This window comes from Ictalurus punctatus, chromosome 28 (genome assembly GCF_001660625.3).
Source record: "Ictalurus punctatus breed USDA103 chromosome 28, Coco_2.0, whole genome shotgun sequence".
NCBI lineage: Eukaryota > Metazoa > Chordata > Actinopteri > Siluriformes > Ictaluridae > Ictalurus > Ictalurus punctatus.
The window spans coordinates 6,090,886-6,115,616 of NC_030443.2; the positions used below are offsets into that span (position 1 = coordinate 6,090,886).

The 24,731-nt window shown below is 40.3% G+C and overlaps 1 protein-coding gene across 3 annotated transcripts in view; it reads left to right on the forward strand.

Annotated features, from left to right (window-relative positions):
- The window catches only part of garnl3 (GTPase activating Rap/RanGAP domain like 3), a 102,569-nt gene that overhangs the window by 21,773 nt on the left and 56,065 nt on the right, over positions 1–24,731 (forward strand). For 2 of the 3 annotated variants that reach the window (XM_017460451.3, XM_017460452.3), the window contains exon 2: positions 14,872–14,941. In XM_017460451.3, coding sequence (XP_017315940.1) covers positions 14,872–14,941 — 70 coding nt within the window. Of the gene's footprint in view, positions 1–5,274; positions 5,717–14,871; positions 14,942–24,731 lie in introns of those variants that run through there. The other variant, XM_017460453.3, reaches the window with a different exon arrangement.

Sequence of the window (24,731 nt, forward strand, 5' to 3'; positions counted from 1 at the left end):
CTCCTTCTAAAATTGCTAAATAAAAGTCTCCTCATAGAAAACTTCACAATAACAACAGTGTGTCCACCATGCAAGTCGTTGTGTAAGTCATTACTATTGAAATAATAATAAATGTGAACAAGCACATTAATATATACCTTGCAGCCGGAGTTAGTGTGAGAGCTGATGTTATAAACCTTCTGACCAACCAGAATGGGGCATTCAGCAGTGCTTTGGTACAAGCACCAATGGAAAAACCTTCCATCCATCCATCTATCCATTTCCTGTACCGCTTACCCTACATGTGGGGCATGAGGCAGGGGACCCTGGACAGGGTGCCAGCCCACTCACTGTGCACATTCGCATACACACATACTATGGACAATTTGGAAGTGCCAGTCAGCCTACAATGCATGTCTTTGGACTGGGGAAGGAAACCGGAGGAAGCCCCCGTAGCACGGGGAGAACATGCAAGCTCTGCGCACACAGGGCGGAGATGGGAATCGAACCCCATAACCGGAGGTGTGAGGCAAAAATTCTAACCACTAAGCCACCGTGCTCCCGATGGAAAAACCTTACACTTACACTTTTTTTAGGATTCATGGGTAAAAAAAATACACTAATAAATTCAGTTAATAACAACCGTCCATTAAAGTAACTGTCAACCTGGGTTTGAAAATAGTGACTAGAAGGCGGTAAATTAAAGTCACAGGATTGACAGAGAACTAATATTGGGCTAAATTCCATCCATCCATCCATCTTCTATACTGCTTATCCTTCAGGGTCGCGGGGAACCTGGAGCCTATCCCAGGGAGCATCGTGCACAAGGCGGGGTACACCCTGGACAGGGTGCCAGTCCATCGCAGGGCATAATCACATACACATTCACACACCCATTCATACACTACGGACACTTTGAACACGCCAATCAGCCTACCATGCATGTCTTTGGACTCGGGGAGGAAACCGGAGTACCCGGAGGAAACCCACGCAGCATGGGGAGAACATGCAAACTCTGCACACGCAGGGCCTCGGCAGGAATCGAACCCCCAACACTAGGCGGTGTGAGGCAAATATGCTAATCACTAAGCCACTCATATATGTCTCATACCTACTTCTTTATACACACTTTATAATATAATATCATTATCAAGTTTAAAATGTCCCCTATGGACATGCACTGTGAAATGTGATATCAACATTAGGTTGCAGCACTGCAGATAAACTGTTATTGTTTATGTCAGGTAGTGGTCGTATTAATGCTGAGGTCAGTAAGGGCATTTAAAAACTAGACTGATCTGTGTGGGAAAATATCTTGCTGAGACTCATCTTGGCAGGCAAAGACACAATATGTTCATGGGATTTCAGGTTCACTCAAACGCTACTCCCCAGGGTGTGTGTGTTCGCATGAGAGAAGAGGATAACTGGTGGTAATATGGGCTTCCCACACAAGTGCAACAGTGTCTCTTGTAAAAATAAATAAATAAATAAATAGTACACAACTACCAGTTTAACCTTAATATCCTCAATACTGTTGATATTTTCTGCTGAAAATATCATAAGCACAACCTTTTATAGACTGTATTATGTATTTCCTGGGCATGATGAGGAACCTGCTGAGCATCTGGCACTAGAATGTAGTGGTATTAGTCATGTAGGAGAAGTAGAAGCCATATTATTACTCAAGCCAGGGGCTTGCCACACATTTTGAAATTCTCCTGCTAACTTTTGTTACTACTAACATTAGCTAGATAGGTAACCACGTGCCAAAACACAAGCTGAGCTGGTCAATCTTGTTGGTCTTTGCCAGCTGTTGAATTAAATTTCCAGCTTCCTTATTAATGATAAATGTTTGAGATTTTGCAGTTCCTCCAGGATTTAGCCATTTTGCGATCGCAGAAATGAACGCAAAATCAAGGGAACGCCGCAATACTCTGAGGATTTGTACAGCGCTGTACCATGTGTTCATGTTTGTGTGTGTGTATTTGCAGGTAGGTTTTTCCATCACAGAGACTTAATGCTTCCACAGTGCTGTGGTATGTGGGAGTGAGTGTATGTCATTGTTTTGGCTGTAACCTGAAAACCCATGTTGACACTGAGCTGTTCAGTCTTACATTTCATTAGGCGCTGCCTTTAACGTGCAAAAGTCTGGGTTTCAACACACACACAAACACACACACACACACACACACACACACACACACACACACACACACACACACACACACACACACACACACTCTGTATAGCTGTTGCTCCTGGTGCTGGTATCACACATTCTTACTAATTAGAACATGTTTTCAGTGTATTTCATTATGGCTTAGTGTTTCACTGGTGCAATTACCCATGATGCTGTGTGTTGTAGTAAAATATTGATGAGTGCTATCATTCCAGCAGTCTGTGTAACTTCAACAGATAGGGAGTTGAATATCACACGAGTTCATGTTACTCACTTGTGTGTGTGTGTGTGTGTGTGTGTGTGTGTGTGTGTGTGTGTGTGTGTTTTTCTGTGTCGGTGTGTGAGGGGGCCTGAGATGAGTAATATTATGTGGCATTCGTTCAAGACCTTATACCACTCTGCAGCCTAATGGAGTTACAGTAATAAAGCACAAGCACTCTGACCCCTAGCATAAGTAAAATGTAAATGTATTATCTGACTGTGACTTCATCTTGTCCCTCACTCTCAGACTAGACAGGTGGATTATGGGTAGTCATGTGCCAGTACGTAAGAGGGATTTTTTTATGAGCTTGTGAATGAAATACTGCTGTCTACAAAAACACACGCAATGCAAGAAATGATGGTTATTAGTGGTCGGGTTTGTAGTAAATTCTGAAAAGTGTACTTAGATAAATGAGACTATTACTATTACCTATTACTGTACCTGTGCTAGAAGAGAAAAACTAGTGGTTGATTTTGTCTTTTAAGCTCTTATCTAGAACCTTACAACAGAGGGTTAATTAAGGTAATAAATAAGTGATAAGTGAAGTGAAATAAGGCCTCAGGTGATTTGGAGGTGTGTGTGTGTTTTAAATACTATGTATTTTCTTGAAAACATCATTAAATTGACAGTCTTTAATGTGGACACTGTACATGAAAAAGGGTTCAAAAGATAATTAACAGATGAAGACACTCTGTTTTCCCTTGGAACGAAATTACCATGGTTGTCACACTGAGTGTCACATGATCCAGTGTGTTAACCCCGTTTCAGTAATGGAAAGCGTCCATCATTGGACCCCCACTGACCAGATATTGTTTTAGGTTAACCTGCTTAGCAAAGATTTTAATATGTCAGGTGAAAATACAAACAAACAACAACAACAAAACAATGCTTGTGGTGGTCTTGTGGTAACCATAGCGACAGCAATGCAAAGCAAAGCAAGCACATGTCCAAAAGAGTACTATTTTAAACCTAGTGAAAATTTTTTTGACCACCTTTTGATGTATTATTTCAGCAAAGTATAAACATATATATGTTGGCGATGAAGGAACCATCTCAGGCATGCACCAATCATTTTCTCCATTTAGCACTTTGGCGCTCCTCCCACAGGAGGTAAAAATCTTCTTACTTTATTAGACACACCCACTTTGCTACTAACTATAGATGTGCAGTTAGAGCATAATCTGTTCCAATCCCAGCAGTGACACCAACAACGTCACTGCTGCACCTGATGCCATTCTCAGTATGCAGTCACACACTTGCTATACTGACAGTGGTCCACTACCCTTCTGCCAAATTTTATTACCTATTCAGATATCCATAGGAATTAATAAACGCACATTTGGTTTGTCTAACTGCTAGGAGAAAGGGGAAAAAAACATATTTAGTATGGCGTAATCAAGTATCACAGTATCATCTTTCCCTGCTTCTGTCCATGTTGGTGCATGTTTAGGAGAGAAATCGTGAGCAGAAATAAAAAAGAGAGCAAGACCCAGTATAAAACGAGAAGCATCTAAGATGTGCTGCACGTCCAGCATTGCTTCTGGTATAATACAGATATTATAATACAGACTTGATCTGCAATCCTGCGGTACCTGATTTGTGTCCACTGTCAATTTAATACCTTTGAACTGAGTTATCAAAAAATATTTGATCCTTTCTTCTTTCCCGTGAGCTTCCTATCTGTCCACCCAATTCCAAGTGAAAACCAGCCGTTCCCGAAACAATGTCCTGATGCACCGTTCTCACTCGCACACAATAGTGCTGTTCTCTTCATCCACGTACTGCCAGATGCCAGCATTTATTATTTTTTAAAAGTATATCCTCACTGACGTCATGTAGTTGTCTGATATAATGAATACCCAAATAGTGGTGTCCATATTCGAATACTGGCGTGGGCGGCACGGTGGCGCAGAAAGTAAGCGGTGCTGCCTCATAGCTCCAGGCTCTATATGGAGCTTGGGTTACTGTGTGCACATTGTCCCCGTGTGCACTTGGGTTTCTGCTGGGTTCTCCGGTTCCCTCTCTAAAGAAATGTCCTGGTAGATGGATTGACTACATTGAATTGCTGCTATGTGTTAATGAGTGTGTCATGCCATGGACTGGAATCCCATCCAGCTTGTATATTTCTGCCTCATGCCCAGGAGTAAACTCTGGATTAACAGCCACCCTGACCAGCGTAGAGTAGTTACTGAAGATGACTGAATGAATCACCTCCAGGGTCGGGGTCCGATTCCCGACTCTGCCCTGTGTGTGCAGAGTTCGCGTGTTCTCCCCATGCTTCGGGGATTTCCTCCGGGCTCTCCAGTTTCGTCCACCAGTCCAAAGACATGCGTGTAGGCTAATTAGGCATTTCCAAATTGTCCATAGTGTGTGGATGGGTGTGTGAGTGTGTGCGTGATTGTGCCTTGCAATATGTTGGCACCCCACCCAGGGTGTCCCCCGCCTCGTGCCCCAGGTCCCCTGGGATAGGTTCCAGGCTTCATGTGACCCTGTGTAGGATAAAACAGATGTACAAAAAATAGATAGATGGATGAATGGACCTTGTTCATTGACATAATACTGGGTTTAATTATGCCATTTTCTGTTTGACTATTACCTTGGCAAAGAGTGGCAATGCGACACCAGCACCCTGTTTCTCTGTGTGTGTGAGTGTGTGTGTGTGTTAGTTTGAGTGTGTGTGAGAGAATATCCATGTGTATCACACCAGAATGATTAGAAATTCAGTGTATTTGGTGACATAGTTGACATTATTTTTCTGTTTGGGTTACCACAGACACTTTGATAAAATGTGTCAGTGCGGAGCGACACCAACGCCCCTTCTGTGTCTGTGTGTGTGTGTGTGGTTCACTAATATATCGACAAGCACAGAGAGAGAGAGAGAGAGAGAGAGATACAGAGGGAGAGAGGCAGAGAGACTGCAATTAGCTAGCCCATCACCTGCAATCTAAACGCGCGCGTGCCAGCAAAAAGAAAAAACGGCGGGAATCCACTGCGCTCGCGCCTCGTTTGTTTTGAAGCAGCTCTCCATCACGACTGCGCACACAGGAGACACACAGCCGCACCGCGCGCGCTGAAAACAATGCGGGACTGAGTGCGGAGCGCAACAGAGAGAGAGAGAGAGAGAGAGAGAGAGAGAGAGAAGGGGGGCAGAAAACATGGTCACCTGCTCTCCTCAGTGAAGGAAGAAGGGAGAAGAGAGAGCGGGTGAAAGACTGGCGGAGAAAACCTCACCGTCGCATGGGGGCCATGAGCGGCGCGGACACGGCGACCACCAAACTGTTGAACTTAACCCAACGGTGAGAGGATGGCAGACTTACCATTATATTTAGCATTAAAAAAAAACATATATACTTACATTTAGCATTAAAAAAAAAAAAAAAATATATATATATATATTAGACACACACACACACACACACACACACACACAGATATATATATATATATAAAGTGTCTAATTTCTCAGCGTCCAGATATTTATGCTAATATGTCACCGCAGCAAAAATAATATCTTTGGTGTCAGAGTGGGAGTTTATATGCTAGTTGTTTAATATTCAACATCTGCTCATAGTATACTGTTATAGTTTTTTTTTTAGATGACCGTAAATACTGGACTGAACTTATAGCTTTCATATAGGGTTTTCTATACTTTAATACTGATTAAAACAGCGTTTAAGTGTGTAAATACCCGGGCGTGTAGTGTGTAGCTCTTAGTGTTTTGTCATGAATGAAGACGCGACAGAACATGGAAAAAGTATTAATTATTCATGTTAATGCTCTGGAAAAACAACAACAACAACTCAAGCGTTCTCAATTCAGCAGTTAAACGCTATTTTCTGACATTTGAACCCCGCCTATATTCCTGACATTACGGTAACAGAGGAAGCCGCATAAATAAGAGCGCGCGAGCCTGCAGCTGATTGAAGAGTATATTACTAACTAGGACAACAGGTTACCTACAGTATACAGTGTTTGTTCATGTTCCCAATATCATGATGCTTTCTGTCAAATCAGTGTGCTGGACATTCAGGAGTCTTAGGTTAATTAATTCATTGTTAAATTAATTTATTCATTCATAGCTGAATGCCAGCTATGTTTTTTTTTTTTCATCCTAGAGGAAAGGCATATATTTTTATTGCAGACCCACTGATAAAATAACAGATCATCTACAAACAAACAAACAAAAAAAAACGGCACGACTGTTAAATCTGGAGGAGGAAATGAAAAAAAAAAGTGAATATTTCAGAAAACAGCATGAGCATAACCAGGTGTATTTCAATTCAATGAAGTGGCCAGGTTTGACCCTTTTGAATGGCCAGCTAGTGTGTGGATCAGATTGGAAAAAAAAAACAAAACATAATGTGGCTACTCCTAGTCTGAGGAGGATCCTCATCGGATATAAATCAGTCCTTACAGTGGTTCTTGCGACCAAAAATGCTTGATATTGCTGCTGTTTTATTTTTCTTCAAAATTTGCGTTTTGTGCTTTTTTCCCCCAGAAAACTACTTGAATTGGTGAAATCGCAATTGCACCCAATTGTTTTGCATGGTCTTTCACAGTGATGTTTGTTGGTAAAAGAGGCCTTTTAGCTGTACCCATGTGCACATGAAACGAAGACTGCTTTGGCTGAATGCGCGTCACAATGACGTCACGTGACGCGTCTCGGCACAAACCTGCGGAAAATGTGCGGTCATTTTGTAAATTGCAGACTCCTACAAATATTCCAGAGTTTGCTTGATTTTGTGTTCATTTCTGCAATCGCAAAATCCTGGAGGGACTGTATTCTAGACTATTTAGACTGCTAAAGACTTGACACACCTAAGCACATGAACTTGGGCCTAAAGTTTGATATTTTATGAGAACCATTATGTATGTACAGTGCCCTCGGGTAATATTGGCATTCTTGGTAAATATGCCCAAAGAAGGCTCTGAAAATTTGTCATTATTGTTTAACATTTTGATCTTTTGTTAAAAAAAATCCACAAAATATTCTGCTGTCATGGATATCAAACAACTGCAAACACAACACAGGTTTATGAAAACTATATCTTTCTTAAATATAGGTGTGCAACAATTATTGGCACCCTTTTAGTCAATGCTTTGTGCTGCCTCCCTTTGCCAAGATAACAGCTCTTGGTATTCTCCTATAATGCCTGATGAGGTTGGAGAATACATGGCAAGGGATCTGAGACCATTCCTCCATACAGAATCTGTCCAGATCCTTCAGATTTCGAGGTCCACGCTGGTGGACCCCACAGGTTTTCTATGGGTTTCATGTCAGGGTACTGGGATGGCCATGGTAGGACTTGATTTTGTGGTCAGTAAACCATTTCTGTGTTGATTTTGATGTATGTTTTGGATCATTGTCCTGCTGGAAGATCCAACCACAGTCCAATTTAAGCTTTCTGGCAGAGAGAGTTAGGTTTTTGTTTAATATCTGCTGAGTCCATAATGTCATGTATCCTAACAAAATGTCCAGGTCCTCTGGCAGAAAAACAGCCCCAAAACATTTAAGATTCACCCAACATATTTAACGGTAGGCATGAGGTATTTTTCCATATGGCTACCTCTCTGTGTGCGTCAAAACCACCTCTGGTGTTTATTGCCAAAAATCTCTATTTTGGTTTCATGGAACCTGATCTCATTAGAAGGTCCAGTAGTGTCTGGCAAACTGAAGACGCTCGAGTTTGTTTTTGGATGAGAGTAGAGGCTTTTTTCTTGAAACCCTTCCAAACAACTTGTGGTGATTTAGGTGACTTCGGATTGTATTTTTGGAGACTTTCTGACCCCGAGACGCAACTAACTCGAACCGTCCTCTTCACAGTGTGTTGAGACGATATAGACACACGCCCAATTCCAGGTTGATTCATAACATTTCCAGTTGACTGGAACTTCTTAATTATTGCCCTGATTGTGGAAATGGGCATTTTCAATGCTTGTGCTATTTCCTTATAGCCACTTCCCATTTTGTGAAGCTCAACAACCTTTTCCTGCACATCACAGCTATATTCCTTGGTCTTACCCATTGTTATGAATGACTAAGGGAATTTGGCCTATGTGTTACTTCATATTTGTACCCCTGTGAAACAAGAAGTCATTGTTGCACAATGTTCCTAGTCACCCAGGTGTACTAAATAAAATGTAAAATATTGATGGGAATATACTTCATAATATATTTTTCTCATATAAATTCATGGGGGTGCCAATAATTGTTGCACACCTATATATAACATTTTTTTTTGAAGAAGAAGAACCTGTGTTGTGTTTGCAATTGTTTGATATCCATGAGAGCAGAGTATTCTTGTAAATTTTTTGAACAAAAGGTTAAACAAGAAAGACAGTTTTTCACAGCCTTCTTTGCTCATATTTACCAAGGGTGAAAATATTAGTGGAGGGCACTGTATTTGATAAATATTAATTTGGACGTTTCAGAAAGCAGCCATTGTATTAGCCTGCTTTGTTTAAAAAAAAGTACAGCAGAATGCAGTGTTTTCTCTAATTTAGTCTATTTGAGCTGTCATTTGGTGAAATTTATGCAGGCATTTCCATGTTTTAATGCTCATGAGAATTAGATTTCACTGGCACTGAATAATAAGGGGTTGCACTGTGGCGCCAGGTTGTCCGGTTTGATCCTGAGCTCAGATTACGGTCTCATGTGTTCCTTGTGTCTGCGTGAGTTTCCTCTGGATTCTCCAGGTTCCTTCAACCTCCCAAAAACATGCCAGCAGGTGGGTCGGCTATGTTAAATTGCCCCTGGGTGTGAATGTGTTTCTGCCTGGTGCCCTGTAAAATAATGATGTCCCATCCAGACTGCATTCCCACATCATGCTCAGTGTTCCCGGGATAAGGATAGGTTCGGATCCACTTTGACCCTGAGTCCAGAATACTATAGAGTAATGAATCAGTGTATACTATGGCTGAACCCTGGGTAGACTCCTCCCCCAGCCCAGCCATGGGGGCCCATCTCACTCTTGATGTTGTTCCAGCCCTATAATTTTAATACTGTTTACATATACATATTTGAATGCTTAGTTTGTTGTGTCACTGATATCTGTGTTAGAGCAAGGAAACTCTTCTTTCCTTAGTAGTTTGTGTTTACAATGTTTAAAAAAAAAAAACGCTAAAAGAGACTAAATATTTTCTTTTGGGGACTGAGGTAAGGGTTGTCTAGATTTAACACTGGCTGTGATGGTCACGAAATTTAATGGCTGTATGTGCATCAATGTCAAATTGAAATTGTACCAACTGCAGAAGAAGGAGCCAACCATAGCTATCAAATGTATATAATTATATACTATTCTAGACCATTTCTGAATATATTACTTACATCAAATGCAGATTTCCCTATAAAAATGGTTTGTGTTTGAATGTAACAATCTTCACCAAGAGTACTTGCTACACTTTTGGGTTTTGTAGATTAGTATATAAGTAAATGGTCATTGTATTTGTTTTGAGACATCAAGCCTGAGCTGTTTACTAGTGGATATGTACAGTATGTGTGTAGTGTAGTAGTAATAGTAGAAAGGGGGATGGTCATAACCTGTCAAAAAAAGCAAGGTTCCATCCATCCATTTTCCATACCGCTTATTTTACACAAGGCCGCGAGGGAGCCTGGAGCCTATGCCAGAGGACTCGTGGCACAAGGTTGGGGACACCCTGGATGGGGTGCCAACCCATCGCTGAAAAGCAAGCTTCATATCATCGCAACCTCAGTCAAATCCTGTGGTTTGCATTAGAAGATCATAGCACATTGAAGGGTATCCAAACCTACAACTAAGAAAAGCCTTTCTGTTGAACCATTAGCAATATTAATAAAAGTAGCAGAAGCTTTCTGTAATATGTTAAAAAGTGACATTTACAAAAACAGCAGTTTTTGACTCTCGAATTCCTTTTTCCCCCCGTTGTAACGCAAGCACAAATTTAAGGTGGTGTTGACTTCTGTGGGTGTGGCAGACATATTTTTTGGCTTGAGCATCTGTGTAAATTGTGACCTGGTGAAGAGCAATAAAATTAAAGACTAGAAGGAATGCATAATCAACATATTAGGCTTGATGCGTTAATGTTATTCAGTTATATATAAACATCTCTTATTCCTTAAGACACATTGCCACTGTCGTAATGTTATGTGATTCGTTTCCAGTTACAGATTTCAAGGTCATATTTTAACGTTCAACACATGTGTTTTCTGGCTTTCTGTGAGCTTTTCTGGGTGTTCACCCACATGTGAGACTTCTAGGACATAGCATCCCAATGATGAATTTGGCGAGTGTCATTGTTTTCGTGCAGAACCATGTGCAACAAGTGCTTTCACAATGTACCAAAAAAAATCTTACTAGATCTGTTAGGCATCTTCCTGATATTTGATACTTTCTTTCTCAATTTCACTTAATGGTCAGCTCAGTTGAAGTGTCATGTTCATCCTATGTAATATTTCAGTATTTCAAATTAGCCGCATGTCACGTCTCTTTATGTAGTTTAGCATTTCACAGCTGCTTATGTAACAGACCTAATTAAAGTTTGCAGCTGTAGCACATGGAACTGCAGTTTTAGAAGTCATTAATCTTCTACACTGTGGGCTTGACTGAGAGCATGGCTTAATAACAGTATGTGCCCGGCATTGAAAATTTGAAGAAATACCACAGGACTAGGCGTGTAGCTTATTGACAAATCATCAATTTAACAAATAAATGGGCTAAAATTGAACTATCACCATAACCACGGTTATTTATTTATTTATTTTTTACTTCAAAAGCATCATAAGCTTTAGATGTAGAACTAGAGAATTAAAAGAAAATTGAAAAGCATCCCTGAAAAACAAACACTGAAACATTCAGCAGTGAGGTAAGTGAGTAATATGCCGGTTTGTTGTTGAAGTAAATTATGTATAGACAAAAATCAATGACTATTGTTGTATAATTATTGCAGCCGGTACACAAGCATATTTTGCTACAAGAATCCAGATTGTTGCAGTAGGATGACTTTTCAGGTCTACCTGAACACTAGAAACATCTAGTAATAGACTGCACTTGCTACTATGTACATTATTAAGTAGCAGTAATTGCTGCACGTTCAGTTAGCTTGAAACCAGACCCCCGTCCAAGTGACAGTGAGCGCTCGAAGCCACATCATTCTCTGAATGCTGTATCGATAGAAACGGATGTAAAGTCACAACGTGGGATGTTGTGGTCAATAACGCTAATTGGTGCCACAATGCAACCTTTGTCTTGCTGTAAAATGGGTTGAACCTGTTTCCTCAGCAAGCAGCCGATCGGGAAGAAAAAAAGACGGGATTTGCTCAATGAAGTATAAGGAGTTAATTCTAAGAATAGTCTAGTAACTGGATATAATTTGTTGAATTTCATATCGTATATTTTCAGCCTTGTCACTGAGTTGACATGATGCGTATGAAAAGATCCAATCAGATGATCATGTGGCAGCAGCTTGATGCATAAAATCATGCAGATACAGGTCAGGAGCTTCAGTTAATGTTCACATCACACATCAGAAAAGGGGGAAAATGTGATCTTAGTAACTTTGACAATGTATTGTTTGTTGATTTCAAAGCAGGCACACGCACGTCGCTATAGTTTACACAGAACGGTGCGGAAAAACAACAAACATCCAGTGAGCAGCAGTTCTGTGGGCGTGAATAGCCTTGTTAACGAGAAAGCTCAGCGGAAAATAGCCAGAATGGTTCCAAACGTCAACTAGCCTGTCTGTACAGGATTTTGTGATTGTTGTGGCCAAAAATGCTTGATTTTGCTGCTGCTTTTTAAAAAAAATTGTGATGCAATTGCCAAAGTTTTTCGTGTGCATTTATTGTGGAAAACTACTTGAATCGGCAAAATTGCAGTTGCACGGTCTTTCGCAGTGATGTTTGTTGGTAAATGAGACTTTTTTAGCTGTGTTCCTGTTTGACGCAGTTGAATCGGAGAGGCTGAATGCGTGCTGTGATGATGTCACATGACGCGTCTCGGCCCAAATCTGTGGAAAATCTGCGGTAATTTCGAAAAATTGCGATCTGCTGCAAATATTCTGGCGTTTGTTTGATTTTGCTGGAGGGATGGAGTAGCATCATATTCCTCTTCTTAGCTGACTGGAGTGGAACCCTGTCATCTTGAACCAGTCTGACCATTCTCCTCTGACCTCCTCTCTTCAGTGTGTTCACCTGCAGAACTGCTGCTCACTGGATGTTTTTTGTTTTTTGTGCCATTCTGTCTAAACTCTAGAGTGCGTTGTGCATGAAAAATCCAGGAGCTCAGCAGTTTCTGAAATAACTCAAACCAGCCCACCTGGTACCAAGTACCACGCCATAGTCAAAGGCACAGAGATCAGATTTTTACCACATTCTGATGTTTGTGTGAATTTACGCTTTTCTCATTGCCACATGACGAACTAATTGGATAATTGCGTGAATGTGCAGATGTACTAATAAGATGTCTAATAAAGTCTCAGTGACAGTTTATATATATATATATATATATATATATATATATATATATATATATATATATATATATATATATATATATGAAAACTCAGAATAAACTACTGCTACTGAAATCTCTTTAACTCAAGGGGTGGTGTGGTGTTCCTGTTACCAAGAAAAGGGAACAGGTTGTTAAATCAGCATGAATGTAACCATCTTCATTACATAAAAAATGTTTATATCAGCAGGGGATTGTTGTCTAAAATTACGGAAGTAATTCAGGCAGGTGATATTTCTCTAAGCTATGAAGCCTGGAACTGATATATTTCTGTATCGCTACTTTGTGACAATGGCCAATGTTAAAAGCACTATACAAATTGAATTGAATTGAATATGTATACGTATATGACATTTTGACACCATTAACCTTTTCCCTTTCCAACTTTTCACACCTTTGTTGTTGGTCTCTGGAAGCACAAAAGATGTAAATGAGAACTGGGTTAGGCCAAAGGCAAAATCTTTTATATTCGATCCTATTCTACTGGGGGGAAAACATTCATATGTTTGCACTCATAGTCACAAAGTAAGTTTTGCAATGGCACATATATGCTTTAACATGCCCTCAAGCACTTGTAGAGTCACTGTCAGCTTCTCTTATGAACAGAAATGAATCAATTATTTGCATTGTAAAGTTCTAATGGAAGCATAATGATAGCCCTTTCACTAGAGCAGGAGAAACCCAGTCATACTCTCTTGCCCTCGTACGTCATACACAAACACACACACACACACACACACACACACACACACACTAGGGATGCCACGAGAACCAATACTTCGGTACCAAGTCGGTACCAACATTCTTAAAATGTGACGGTTCTTGTTTTTCTCGAGTACCGTTAGTACCAGATCTAATGGAGGTACCGAGGTTGCAATTCTTCCGGACCTGATGGGGGCAGCAAATACGCGCAAGTGTTTTAGTCGGTCCACAAGTGGTGAAGAAGAAGAACAACAGCTACAAGCACACGGGGAAAAACTACATAAGTTTAGTGCTACCGGGACTCGTTGAGAGGAAATGTGGTATGGAATATGTAAATACTTCGCATTCGAGGCGGATGACAACAAACATATAATTGATGCTCTGAAGCCGGTGTGCAACCGATGCTATTGTTCATTTCAAACAAAGCGAGGAAACACCTGGAATTTGGCAAAGCACCTGAAAGACCGGCCCTACATTATGTTTGTTTGAGGCAGCTGGCATTGTGGCCGTGAAACCAGCTAACGTTATGCTCCATGTAATGTTTGAGATTTGTTAACGGCGCTAACGCATTGCAATGTTATAAACTACCTCCTAATGGGCCACAATGCATCGCCATTCAGCACGTGTCCTGTCAGAAAAATGTAGCCTAATGTCATTAATAATTATTCATGCTTTTAATAAATCTTTTTGACCTGCCAACATATGAGTGAATTTAAACTAATGCTTGCATTCAGAGTACAAGGTGTGTGTGTGTGCGCGCACGCATGTTTAGGAGTGCACCTCTATTGTAGCCTCCACTCATTGTCAGACACTGTTTGATAACTAAAATCTCTTTCTCTCTCTCTCTCTCTCTCTCTTTTTTTTTGGCCAGTATCAGCCAGAGGAGGATGTCCTCCAGGACAGTTTTTAATTGAATTTTTTTAATTTTATTTTTATACCACACCGTGGTATCGACTTTGGTATCGAGTATCGTGTACTTTTGGTGGTATCGGTACCGACTACTAGATTTTTGCTATCGTGACATCCCTAACACACACACACACTTTGCTTGTTCTCTAATATGTCACTGTGTGTGTTTTGAAAACTGTTTTGTTTAATTATTGACATTGGTGGTGTGAGGGATAATTTGATTATGGCAACTGTAGGAATGTACTTCCTCAAATCCGACCCTAAGGGCTGAATTAAATAAACGCACTGTATTGAGAATTGAAACTATGACACAAGAGCCAATAGATCATTGTTGTGTGCTGTGTGTGTTTCAGCTCTGCATCTGAAGACCTGGGCTGCAGGAGGGGCGAGTTTAGCCGGAAGCACTATGGATCAGTGGAACTGGTAAGTATCAGTTGGAGTTTTTTGTTATACAATGTCGACATGGTGTACGCACTGTCAGAACGTTATACTAAATAATCATCATAAGGTTGTTTTTGCTCAGGATGTGTTACATTTCAGTACATTGCAGTGCACTTTGAGATGCTTATCTGCTCACCGTGGCTGTAAAGAGTGGTTATATGAGTTACCATAACTGGAAGGTTTTTTTTTTTTTTTTTTTTTTTTTGCAGCATAGTAAATATGGATGTCAGTCCCAAATACTGACTATATAAATATAATCTATATAAAACAATAAACTTGGACTTAACTAGCTAGTGTTGACATTTTCTTGTAATAATCAATAATGAACATGTCGCTCCTGAATCCTTCCAGAGTAATGTTATACACATCTTTCCTGCTGAATATTAAATGACGGTAGGGTTGCACGGTATACCGGTACTGTGGAAGTATCACTATAATAAAGCTTCAAAAAACCGCCGATGCCACTGTATTTTTTAAACGGTAGTATCGTCGATACGGTAGTACCGTAAGTAATGTTGTAGGTGTGGCAGTTAATATTATTTTCGCTAAAATGACACATCCCACTGCTTTTGCAGAATACACAAAAGTTAGTGACACTTCATTTAACTGGAATTTATTACCTTAATCTTTAAAGATCTCCTGTTTGCTAACAAGAGAGCTAATGTTACGCTAACCGCTGTGTGTAAATAATAAAATCACGGTTCGTACAAGGTGCTTGAAGTGCTTGAATTTGGCTTTTTGTAATTTAAGTACTGGAAAAGCTAGAAAATAGCAATTTTTAGCAGTTTTCCATCTAGTGGTGCTTAAAAAGTGCTTGACTTATAAAAAGTCAATAAATACGAAATCGCTTAATAACGTTAAAGTGTTTATTTTCGAGAGAACACGAATACAGTCCTTTCAGTTAAAATATGACACCCTGCTGCAGCCCCTCCGCCTCCTCCCGCTATTCACTTACTCATTTTAACAGAAACAGCACATACTACTTGGTATCGTGATACTTCAGCTGGTATAGTATTGTAAGATATGTTTATGGTATCGTGACAACCCTAATTTACAGTAATTACAGCAAAATCTGATGTAAGACACGCTATCTAATGCTTTCATTGTGTGACTGAGGGGTAAACATCTGTACCTATAACTAGTTATTCTGGAAACTTCATCATGTATGCCAATAGAGTGTAATGTTAAGACTATAGCAATTTAATATCTTATTATAGTACACCACCATTCCAGTATTTGTCACATCACTGTGGTGAGTGGCCTGGTTGAATGGTATTCAGCTGAGTATCACTTAAAAGAAGAATCGTTTGTGGCCATTGCATCTCTGTGTATTTTTAGTCAGCAGAGAATTTCTCCATGACAATTCTGTTGAAAGAATACAGCTTGCAGCAGGATATTCCACACTGGAGCTAGAAATGTCACCCAACAGACTCTACTTGATACAATATACAGTATTATATAACAATAATAAGATCAGTCACCCTGATATCGAACAGACAAAAAGTAGAGCGTTTATGTGTTTCTGTAATCCTTTTATTGAAGCCTGCAATGACTCGATAACTGATACACACAGGAAGTGGCAGTAGCCCACACTCAATGTTGTTTCCTTTACGAAGTTCAATAAGGAGTTTGTGGGTAGTGTGAGATGAGCGACTTTGTGTCAGATAGGGCTGGCTGACAAAACCACATTCCTGTTATCAAATATAGCAGTTGGGGAAATATGTGTTGTATTGTATGTGTGTTGGCCTGTGACGTTTTTTGTAACATTTTCTATTATATATAATTCTGGAAATTACAGGCTTTCCAGAAATAAAACATGTTCCGGAGAGCCTATGATCTGAACTGAAATGTATACAGTTGCATTCAAAATTACTCAACCCCCATTGCAAATCAGGTTTATTGTCAAAATTTACAGACTTTCAGCTGTTTGCAATGAACAAATCAAACAAAAGCAATTGAAATAGTTCAACGCAACGATTGCTTCAAGTGGTTTCCCCAAATTCAGCTGAAAATGCAACAGCACAAATGTGCAAAACAGGTGTTGTCTCAAGCACACCTGATCAAGGGCTTCATTAGCTGCACCAGGTGTGCTTGAGCTGGAACACATGAAATACCTGAACTATCTAGGGGCACTCATTGAGTGAGTGAGCCGGCTACTCATTGACATCACCAAATTGTTGCATTCCTCTTTTGTGATGCTTTTCAAGGCTTGTACCACAGCTTCTTTCAGTTGTTGTTTATTTTGGGGGGGGGGGGGGTTCTCCCTTCAGTCTCCTCTTCAGGAGGTGAAATGCATGCTCATGGACTTGGCCAATCTAAAACCTTCACTTTTTTCACTTTTTTGTCCGTTGATGAGTTGGCAGTGTGTTTTGGTTCATTGTCTTGCTGCATAATAAAGTACCTGCCAATTAGATTGAATGCATTTCTCTGTAAATTGGAAGACAGATGGTTTCTGTAAACTTCTGAATTCTGTAAACGAATTCTGCTGCTACCATCATGAGTTCCATCATCAATAAAAATTAGTGAGTCCATTCCAGAAGCAGTCATGCAAGCCAAAGATATGACACCAGGTCCACCATGCTTGAGCGATAAGCTCGTATGTTTTGGATCATGAGCAGATCCTTTCTTTCTCCACACTTTGGCCTTTCCATCACTTTGGTAGAGGTTAATCTTGGTTCCAGAACTTTTGTGGCTCATCTCTGTATTTCTTTGCAAATGTCAATCTGGCTTTCTGAATCTTATTGCTGATGAATGGTTTGCATCTTATGGTATGACCTCTCTATATATGTATGTCTTTTTTGAACAGTAGAGTGTGATATTTTCACCCCTGCCCTGTGAAGGTTGTTAGTGATGTCACTAACTGTTGCTTTTGGGGTTTTCTTCATAGCTCTCACAATGTTTCTCATTAACTGCTGTTGTTTTCCTTGCCTGACCAGTGGTTTGTTTCTTTTTCAGGACATTCCAAATTGTTGTATTGGTTATGCCACTGACATTGTTGTAATGGCTATGCCCAATGCTTGTGCAATAACAACTTTCTTAGCCTTTCTTAGCTTCAAAATGACTTGTTTTCTCCCAACATGGCCATGTTGGTTTATATTTTTTAACAACAAATGCAGTCTTCACAGACAAAACCCATGACTCAAACCAAGAGTAGACATTGAGAGCTATTAATTGTTTAAACAGTCAATCACCTCGGCAACAAGAAACACCAGTCACTCACATGTTCCAATATGTTTGCTCCAATATGTCAGACATATTTCCAATATGTCAGAAGTTGGTGGTAGCCTAAATCAATACAAAATAGACAACTAGTAAAAAATTATAGATGATACTTTATAGATGATACATGATTACCTTATATATTACATTATACCTTATAGATGATACATGATGATACATGCTTGTTCAAAACTCAAAAAGGGAACTCATGTATTTGCTATAAAACTGAGGCGGGTATATAAAAAAAAGAAGACAAATGCTACATGTAGCTAATTTTTTTTTGCCTAACATTTAGCAATTTCATGGTTGTGTGGGTTTTAACATTAACAACCTAGCAACCTAGCAGATATAGGATTGTGACAGTCCAGCACAATTTCATCACAGCAGCAGCATCCATGGGACTGCTGACTATTCTAAGTAAAACTGATGATGCTCTGAGTCCCATCTTCCTAAGAAATGATCACTGCTGTTTTTCACTTATTAGTCAACTCACTTATTGTCAACTCAGTCCCACTCACGTATTAGACACACAATTTCAAGATAACTCTATAACTGTGATTGAATGAACACGTTAAACTGGCCCGAGCCACTTGAAGAAACATGGAGAAACTTAGATGACTGTTCTGCTGAGATTACATTTCCATGAAAACAAAGATATATTCCAGCACAGTAAGGCTGTCTACATTGCAGTAACATTTGGACTTTATGGTCTATGCTAATGTGTCCTATTCTTATTGAAAGTTTCATAAAGGCTTTTTGGTTGTAGTAATTACATAACAATTACAAAGCATCTGTGCTTCATCTGCAAACAGCCTCCTGCCAGTCCTTTAATTTTCAACGGATTCAAGTTCATGATTTATCTGATGCCTTTTTCTGCACAGGTGCATGCAGTTAATAGTGTTCTTCCTGAGTGAGATTTTGATCTATGACCAGCTCTGTTGCCAGGCCAGTAATGTTAATTTTGCATCTGAGTGCCTGAGTGTGGTGTAAATGGAAACAAATGCAAATAAAGGTGTTAATGTGTAGCATTCTATAAGTCACGAGTTTTATTATTTGTGAAGTGCAATGCATTAGTCAGTCTTACTTTGCTTTATGAGAGAGGCTAAACATGCGAAGAGCCATTTAACTCATACTGAAACTAACCCCTGCTAAGACACCGCGTAAATGAGTCAGCAAAGAATTAAGCAAGCAATTCAGGCAACCTTCTAACAGACTCCCCTCTGTGGACAATGCATTGAATTCAGTGCTTGAAATGGGGAGATAAAATAAAAATGCTTTGTCATCACTGCAGCAGCGAATTTACATTCAGTGACAGAACTGTAATGCACTTTCAAACTCTGCCCGTGAAAGCAGCACCTAATACAAATAGGGGCAAGCACTAAAAATGTAGGGGGAAAACAAAACACAGCAAGTCAGCTAAATTGGACATATTAAATGGAAAACATGAGCAGGAAGACAACAGTGAATGGAGTGCTTATAAAAAGTCCAGTGCTCAACTAAAAACAATGGTTCATGATGAAATCAAAAATGAGTTTAATCATTTTGGAAATGTAAACTTTGCACTTAATGGCGCAAAAATGTCTGTTCAGAGCTTCAGCTGAGTTCCTTCTGTTTTTGCTGAAGGAGTATTGTAAGCAAAAATGCTAACATGCTTAACTGTGATTTGAAGCTTGCCCTGTTGGTTGGTGTGACTTGATGACAACACAAACGCACAGCACAGTCTTATTAAAAAAGCACTGAAGCTGAAGTATTCCTTAAATTTTGTAGCTAAAAGTAACTAAATGAGACACAGACTTGGATATCATTTAAGTAAAAAAAAAATGGCAGTGAAAATCTGACTTACTGTTAAACCTCCATAGACCATGTTAATAACTAAAACGTTCAGCAAGAAACGAATGAAAACATTAATAAAAAGTTAATTACAAACTTTCATATGAAATACAAATTTTTGTTCATGATACTTGTGGACTCCTTTGCACCCACATGCTTCTTAAATAAAATATTAACGTCTTTTTTTTTGGGCCAATCTGTAATAAAATGCATCATCTGATTGTACAAGAGGTGCTTGAGAATTCAGATGAGGTTTAGTGCCTTGCCTTCAAACTTCCAGGGGAAACTTAAGATCCAAATGGACTGGAAAGCTTCCTGAATTTCTCATACATAATAAGAGTGCTTTTAAATTCTGTATTTTGTGACGCATGTGCAGGACTGGATACTTGGTGGTGACTCGTATAATGGGAAACAAATTGTCATAGACTCCAACTTCACAAGTTGTGGCTTTATTGACAACCATATTCACTGCACCCGGCATCTATACTGAACTCTCTGACTCCGGGGGGCGGGGCGAGGGGCAGATCCCGTGGGAACATACACTTACAGTGGTAAATGGTAAATGGTCTGCACTTACATAGTGCTTTTATCCAAAGTGCTTTACACTGTGTCTCATTCACCTTCACACACACCAATGGTAGCAGAGCTGCCATGCAAGGTGCTAACTTGACGTTGGGAGCAACTTGGGGTTCAGTGTCTTGCCCAAGGACACTTCAGCATTTGGTGTCATGTGGGTCAGGAATCGGACCGCCAACCCTACGATTAGTGGACAACCCGCTCTACCACCTGATCCACAGCCGCCCAGTGACGTCACGTATAGAGATGTACTACACTTGTAAAATCAGCCATTGCTCATACCACAAGAGTAGAATTGTGTTTTATAAATACATCTAGTTTACCACAATCCTTTTTCTGTATTTGAAGATTTGAAAAAGCACATAAAGTGATTGTTTGTTACATTCTGTATGAACTGAGGTTAGAAATTTGTTCAAGTGGTTATCACAATGGCTCATCCACCCATCTTGGCCCATATTTTCATCTGAAAATCAGATTATTTGGTTAGAAATTATGTTGCCAGCTGCAGTATAATCCATGATTCTCTTTTCCAAGGTTTTCTACAAGCACACTACAGTATAGAATTTATCTAGCTAGAATTTATCTATCTAGTTAGACTTTACCTTTTCACTAGGTGCCAATTAAACTAATAGTTTATGTTTACCTGCATTGTTATTAATAATGTGGCTATTATTTCTGAGTAAACTAAATGCTCAGGTCTATATAATCTAGCGAACAATACACTCAGAAGAGGCTCACATCTTAAGAATGTAATATTTTCTCAAAGTAACTAATGAACAAAAGTGAGAGCATATTGCAAAACTTAATAGAGCATTTTTTTATTTATTTATTTTTTTTTAATAAACTTCTGTTGCACCACTTGGGAGCCCAGTTTGTTTCCACATTGGTCTCTTTCATGTAATAGAGGGAGAACTAGGTAGATTTATTTCTTCCTTTTCCCCCAGAGGTGGGTTTCATCACAGTTGCCAGCCTCAGACTGTAGATAAAGCATAATCTGTGTCCTTGTGAATTTGTGTAAAAACGAGAGATCACATTTTACTCTTGTTAATTAAAGCCAAAACAACTGCAAGACCCAAATGTGTACATTTTTGGTTCATTTTTTTTCAGTTCATGATGTAAATAGGCCCAAGATGTTCACAGCAAACCTTAAATTAGAGCATTAAACTTATGAAAAAAAGTAATTCATAGCAGATGCAATTGTTTAATGTTTCACTGAGATAACAGTAGGCCACAGTGATCTTTAAGAAAACAATATTTCAAAACATATTATTGAAAAATACTGCAAAGACATTCATACATTTTCATCCTAAAATACGTTTAATTTTATCCTGTATGACAGAGCTGGCTAAATGTTTTATAAAATAACTATAATTATGAACAGAATTATTATTTTCCTCCTGTTGTTGGCGGTGCACATATTTGTGTTTGACAGACATAATACAATCAAAATTATTCAACGCCCAGTGCAAATCAGGTTTATTGTCAAAATGTACAGACTTTAGCTGTTTGCAATGAACAAATAAAACAAAAGCAATTGAAATAGTTCAACATGAGTGTTTTCCACAAATTCAACTAAAAATGCAGCTTATAATGATTTCTCCAGTCTCAAAATGATTCAATCCCCTGAATAGAATCCCTCACAACAGCACAAATATGCAAAACAGCTGTTGTCTCAAGCACACCTGATGCAACTAATTAAGGGCTTCATTAACTGCACCAGGTGTGCTTGAGATGGAACACATGAAATACCTGAATTGGCTAGGGGTAGAAAACCCATGAAATACCTGGACGGGGCAGAAAAAGGAGGCTATCAACGGCTGCAAGCAGATTTCTGAGAAGGCAGGTTGGGAAAACCATTGAGTGACTACAAAAGACCTGCAGCAAGACTCAGTGGCAACAGGCTCTGAGGTTTCAGTGAGCACAGTATGGCGCGTACTAAACGCAGAAGGTTTTCATGCCAGAACTCCAAGACGTACACCACTACTAACCCAAAAGCACAAGAAAATCAGCTCAAAATCATATAAATAAGCCACAGAAGTTTTGGGATTCTGTTCTGTGGAGCGATGAAAAAAACATCTTGTAACTTTTCATCATGATGGATCAGTGGTATGTCTGGAGGAAGAATAATGAAGAAAGAACACTCTGTTCACAGTCAAGCATGGTGGTGGCTCGGTGATTGGACCTTCCAACAGGACAATCATCCCAACCATACCTCCAATTCCACCAAGGCTTGGTTGCAAAAGAAGTTCTGGAAGAATCTACAGGGCCATCACAGTCACCTGACTTGAGCCCCATAGAAAGTCTCGGGTGGGATTTGAAGAAGGTGGTTGCAGCACACAAACCCAACAATATTTCTGAACTGGAGGCCATTGCTCATGAAGAATGGGCTACGATTCCTCAGGAACGCTGCCAGAAGCTGGTGTCTGGCTATGCATCTCGTTTGCAGCAGGTCATAACAGCAAAAGGGTGCTCTACTAAGTACTAAAGATCCTTGCCATGAAGGGGTCGAATAATTTAGAAACTGGAGAAATCATTATAAATTGCATTTTCAGTTGAATTTGGGGAAACCACTTGAAGCATTCGTCGTGTTGAACTATTTCAATTGCTTTTATTTGATTTGTTCATTGCAAACAGCTGAAAGTCTGTAAATTTTGACAATAAACCTGATTTTCACTGGGGGTTGAATAATTTTGATTGGAACTGTACAGTAGAAAAATGATGAACAGAAATATCAACTGCACAACAAAAAAGTGTTATCGCCTGTACCCTCAGTGTAGCAGTGCATGCTCAGCGTCTTCATTATAACTGTTAAAACTTGAACTTCACTAGAAACACTGAGATTAGGAGAGAAAATCTCAACGGTTTAACAAAGTTTTAGGTAATCACAGTGGCAATGCATGTTTAGAATAATCTGACCATCAGTAGAGATATTTGCATGTTATATGTATTAAATCAGTGAAAGAAAAGACAAAAAATGAATGCTCCATGCAGCAGCCGGCGTAATGTAATTTCCTGCATGGTGCTGTAATGTTGCTGCTGGTGTCACAAATCGTGACGGAGCAGAGATAAGGCGGATGCAAGCGCAGGATGAACAGTGTTTATTTAGAAGACAGACAGGCAGACAAATCCAAAACGTGATCCAAGACGTAATTCATAAACAGGCAAGAGGTCAGGCAATTGGCAAACAGGTATACACGGGGCTAGGCAGGAATCTAGGTCGATAACCAAAACAAGAAACAAACTATGACGATTAACTGGAAGCGGATATCCAGCACGAACTGACTATGACTATGACTATGACTATGACTAACGCTAAACATACACTTCGTATTACTTACTTAATCTTCCGCGTTGTGTGCTGGGAAGCGCGCGGTATATATGCGGACATGATTACCCTCGCAACTGCTAACAGCTGAGGGTAATCCGGACACACGTGACTTCCCAGCCAATGACGGAACAGGGAGGAGACATGACAGACATAAACAAAACCCACGTGTCCCGATGTCCCTACGGTCAACAGCGGAAAAGCAGGTGCTCGCGCATTCGCGCTTCGAGCACGCTGCTTCAAGGGGGAATCGTGACAGAACCCCCCCCTAAAGGCACTCCTCCCGGAGTGCCATGAGTCATCCCATTTAATTGGCGGACCCGGCCCCCTGGACAGAATGTCCCAGGCAGAGCCAGGAAACTGCACGGTGTTCTTGGCGGCGCAGGGAAGCGGAGCGATATCCACAGCCGGGCAGGCAGGCTGAGCAAAGTCCTCGGTGGAGCATGAAGGCAGAGCGACGTCCACAGCCGGGCAGGCGGGCTGAGCGAAGTCCTCGGCAGAGCATGAAAGCTGAGCGACGACCTCAGCTGGACAGGGAGGCTGAGCGACGACCTCAGCTGGACAGGGAGGCTGAGCGACGACCTCAGCTGGACAGGGAAACAGAGCACTGTACTCAGCGGAGCAGGGAAGCAGGGCGACGTCCTCGTCGGAGCCTGAAAGCGGAGCGACGTCCCCAGCTGAACTGGAAGGCAGAGCGAAGTCCCCTGTAAGGCCAGGGAGAGGAGCGTGGGTCTCCGTGCGGCCAGGGAGAGGAACGTGGGTCTCCTCGACGCAGAAGGGGGGAACGCTATCTGCCATGGAGCAGGAAGGCTGAGCGACGTC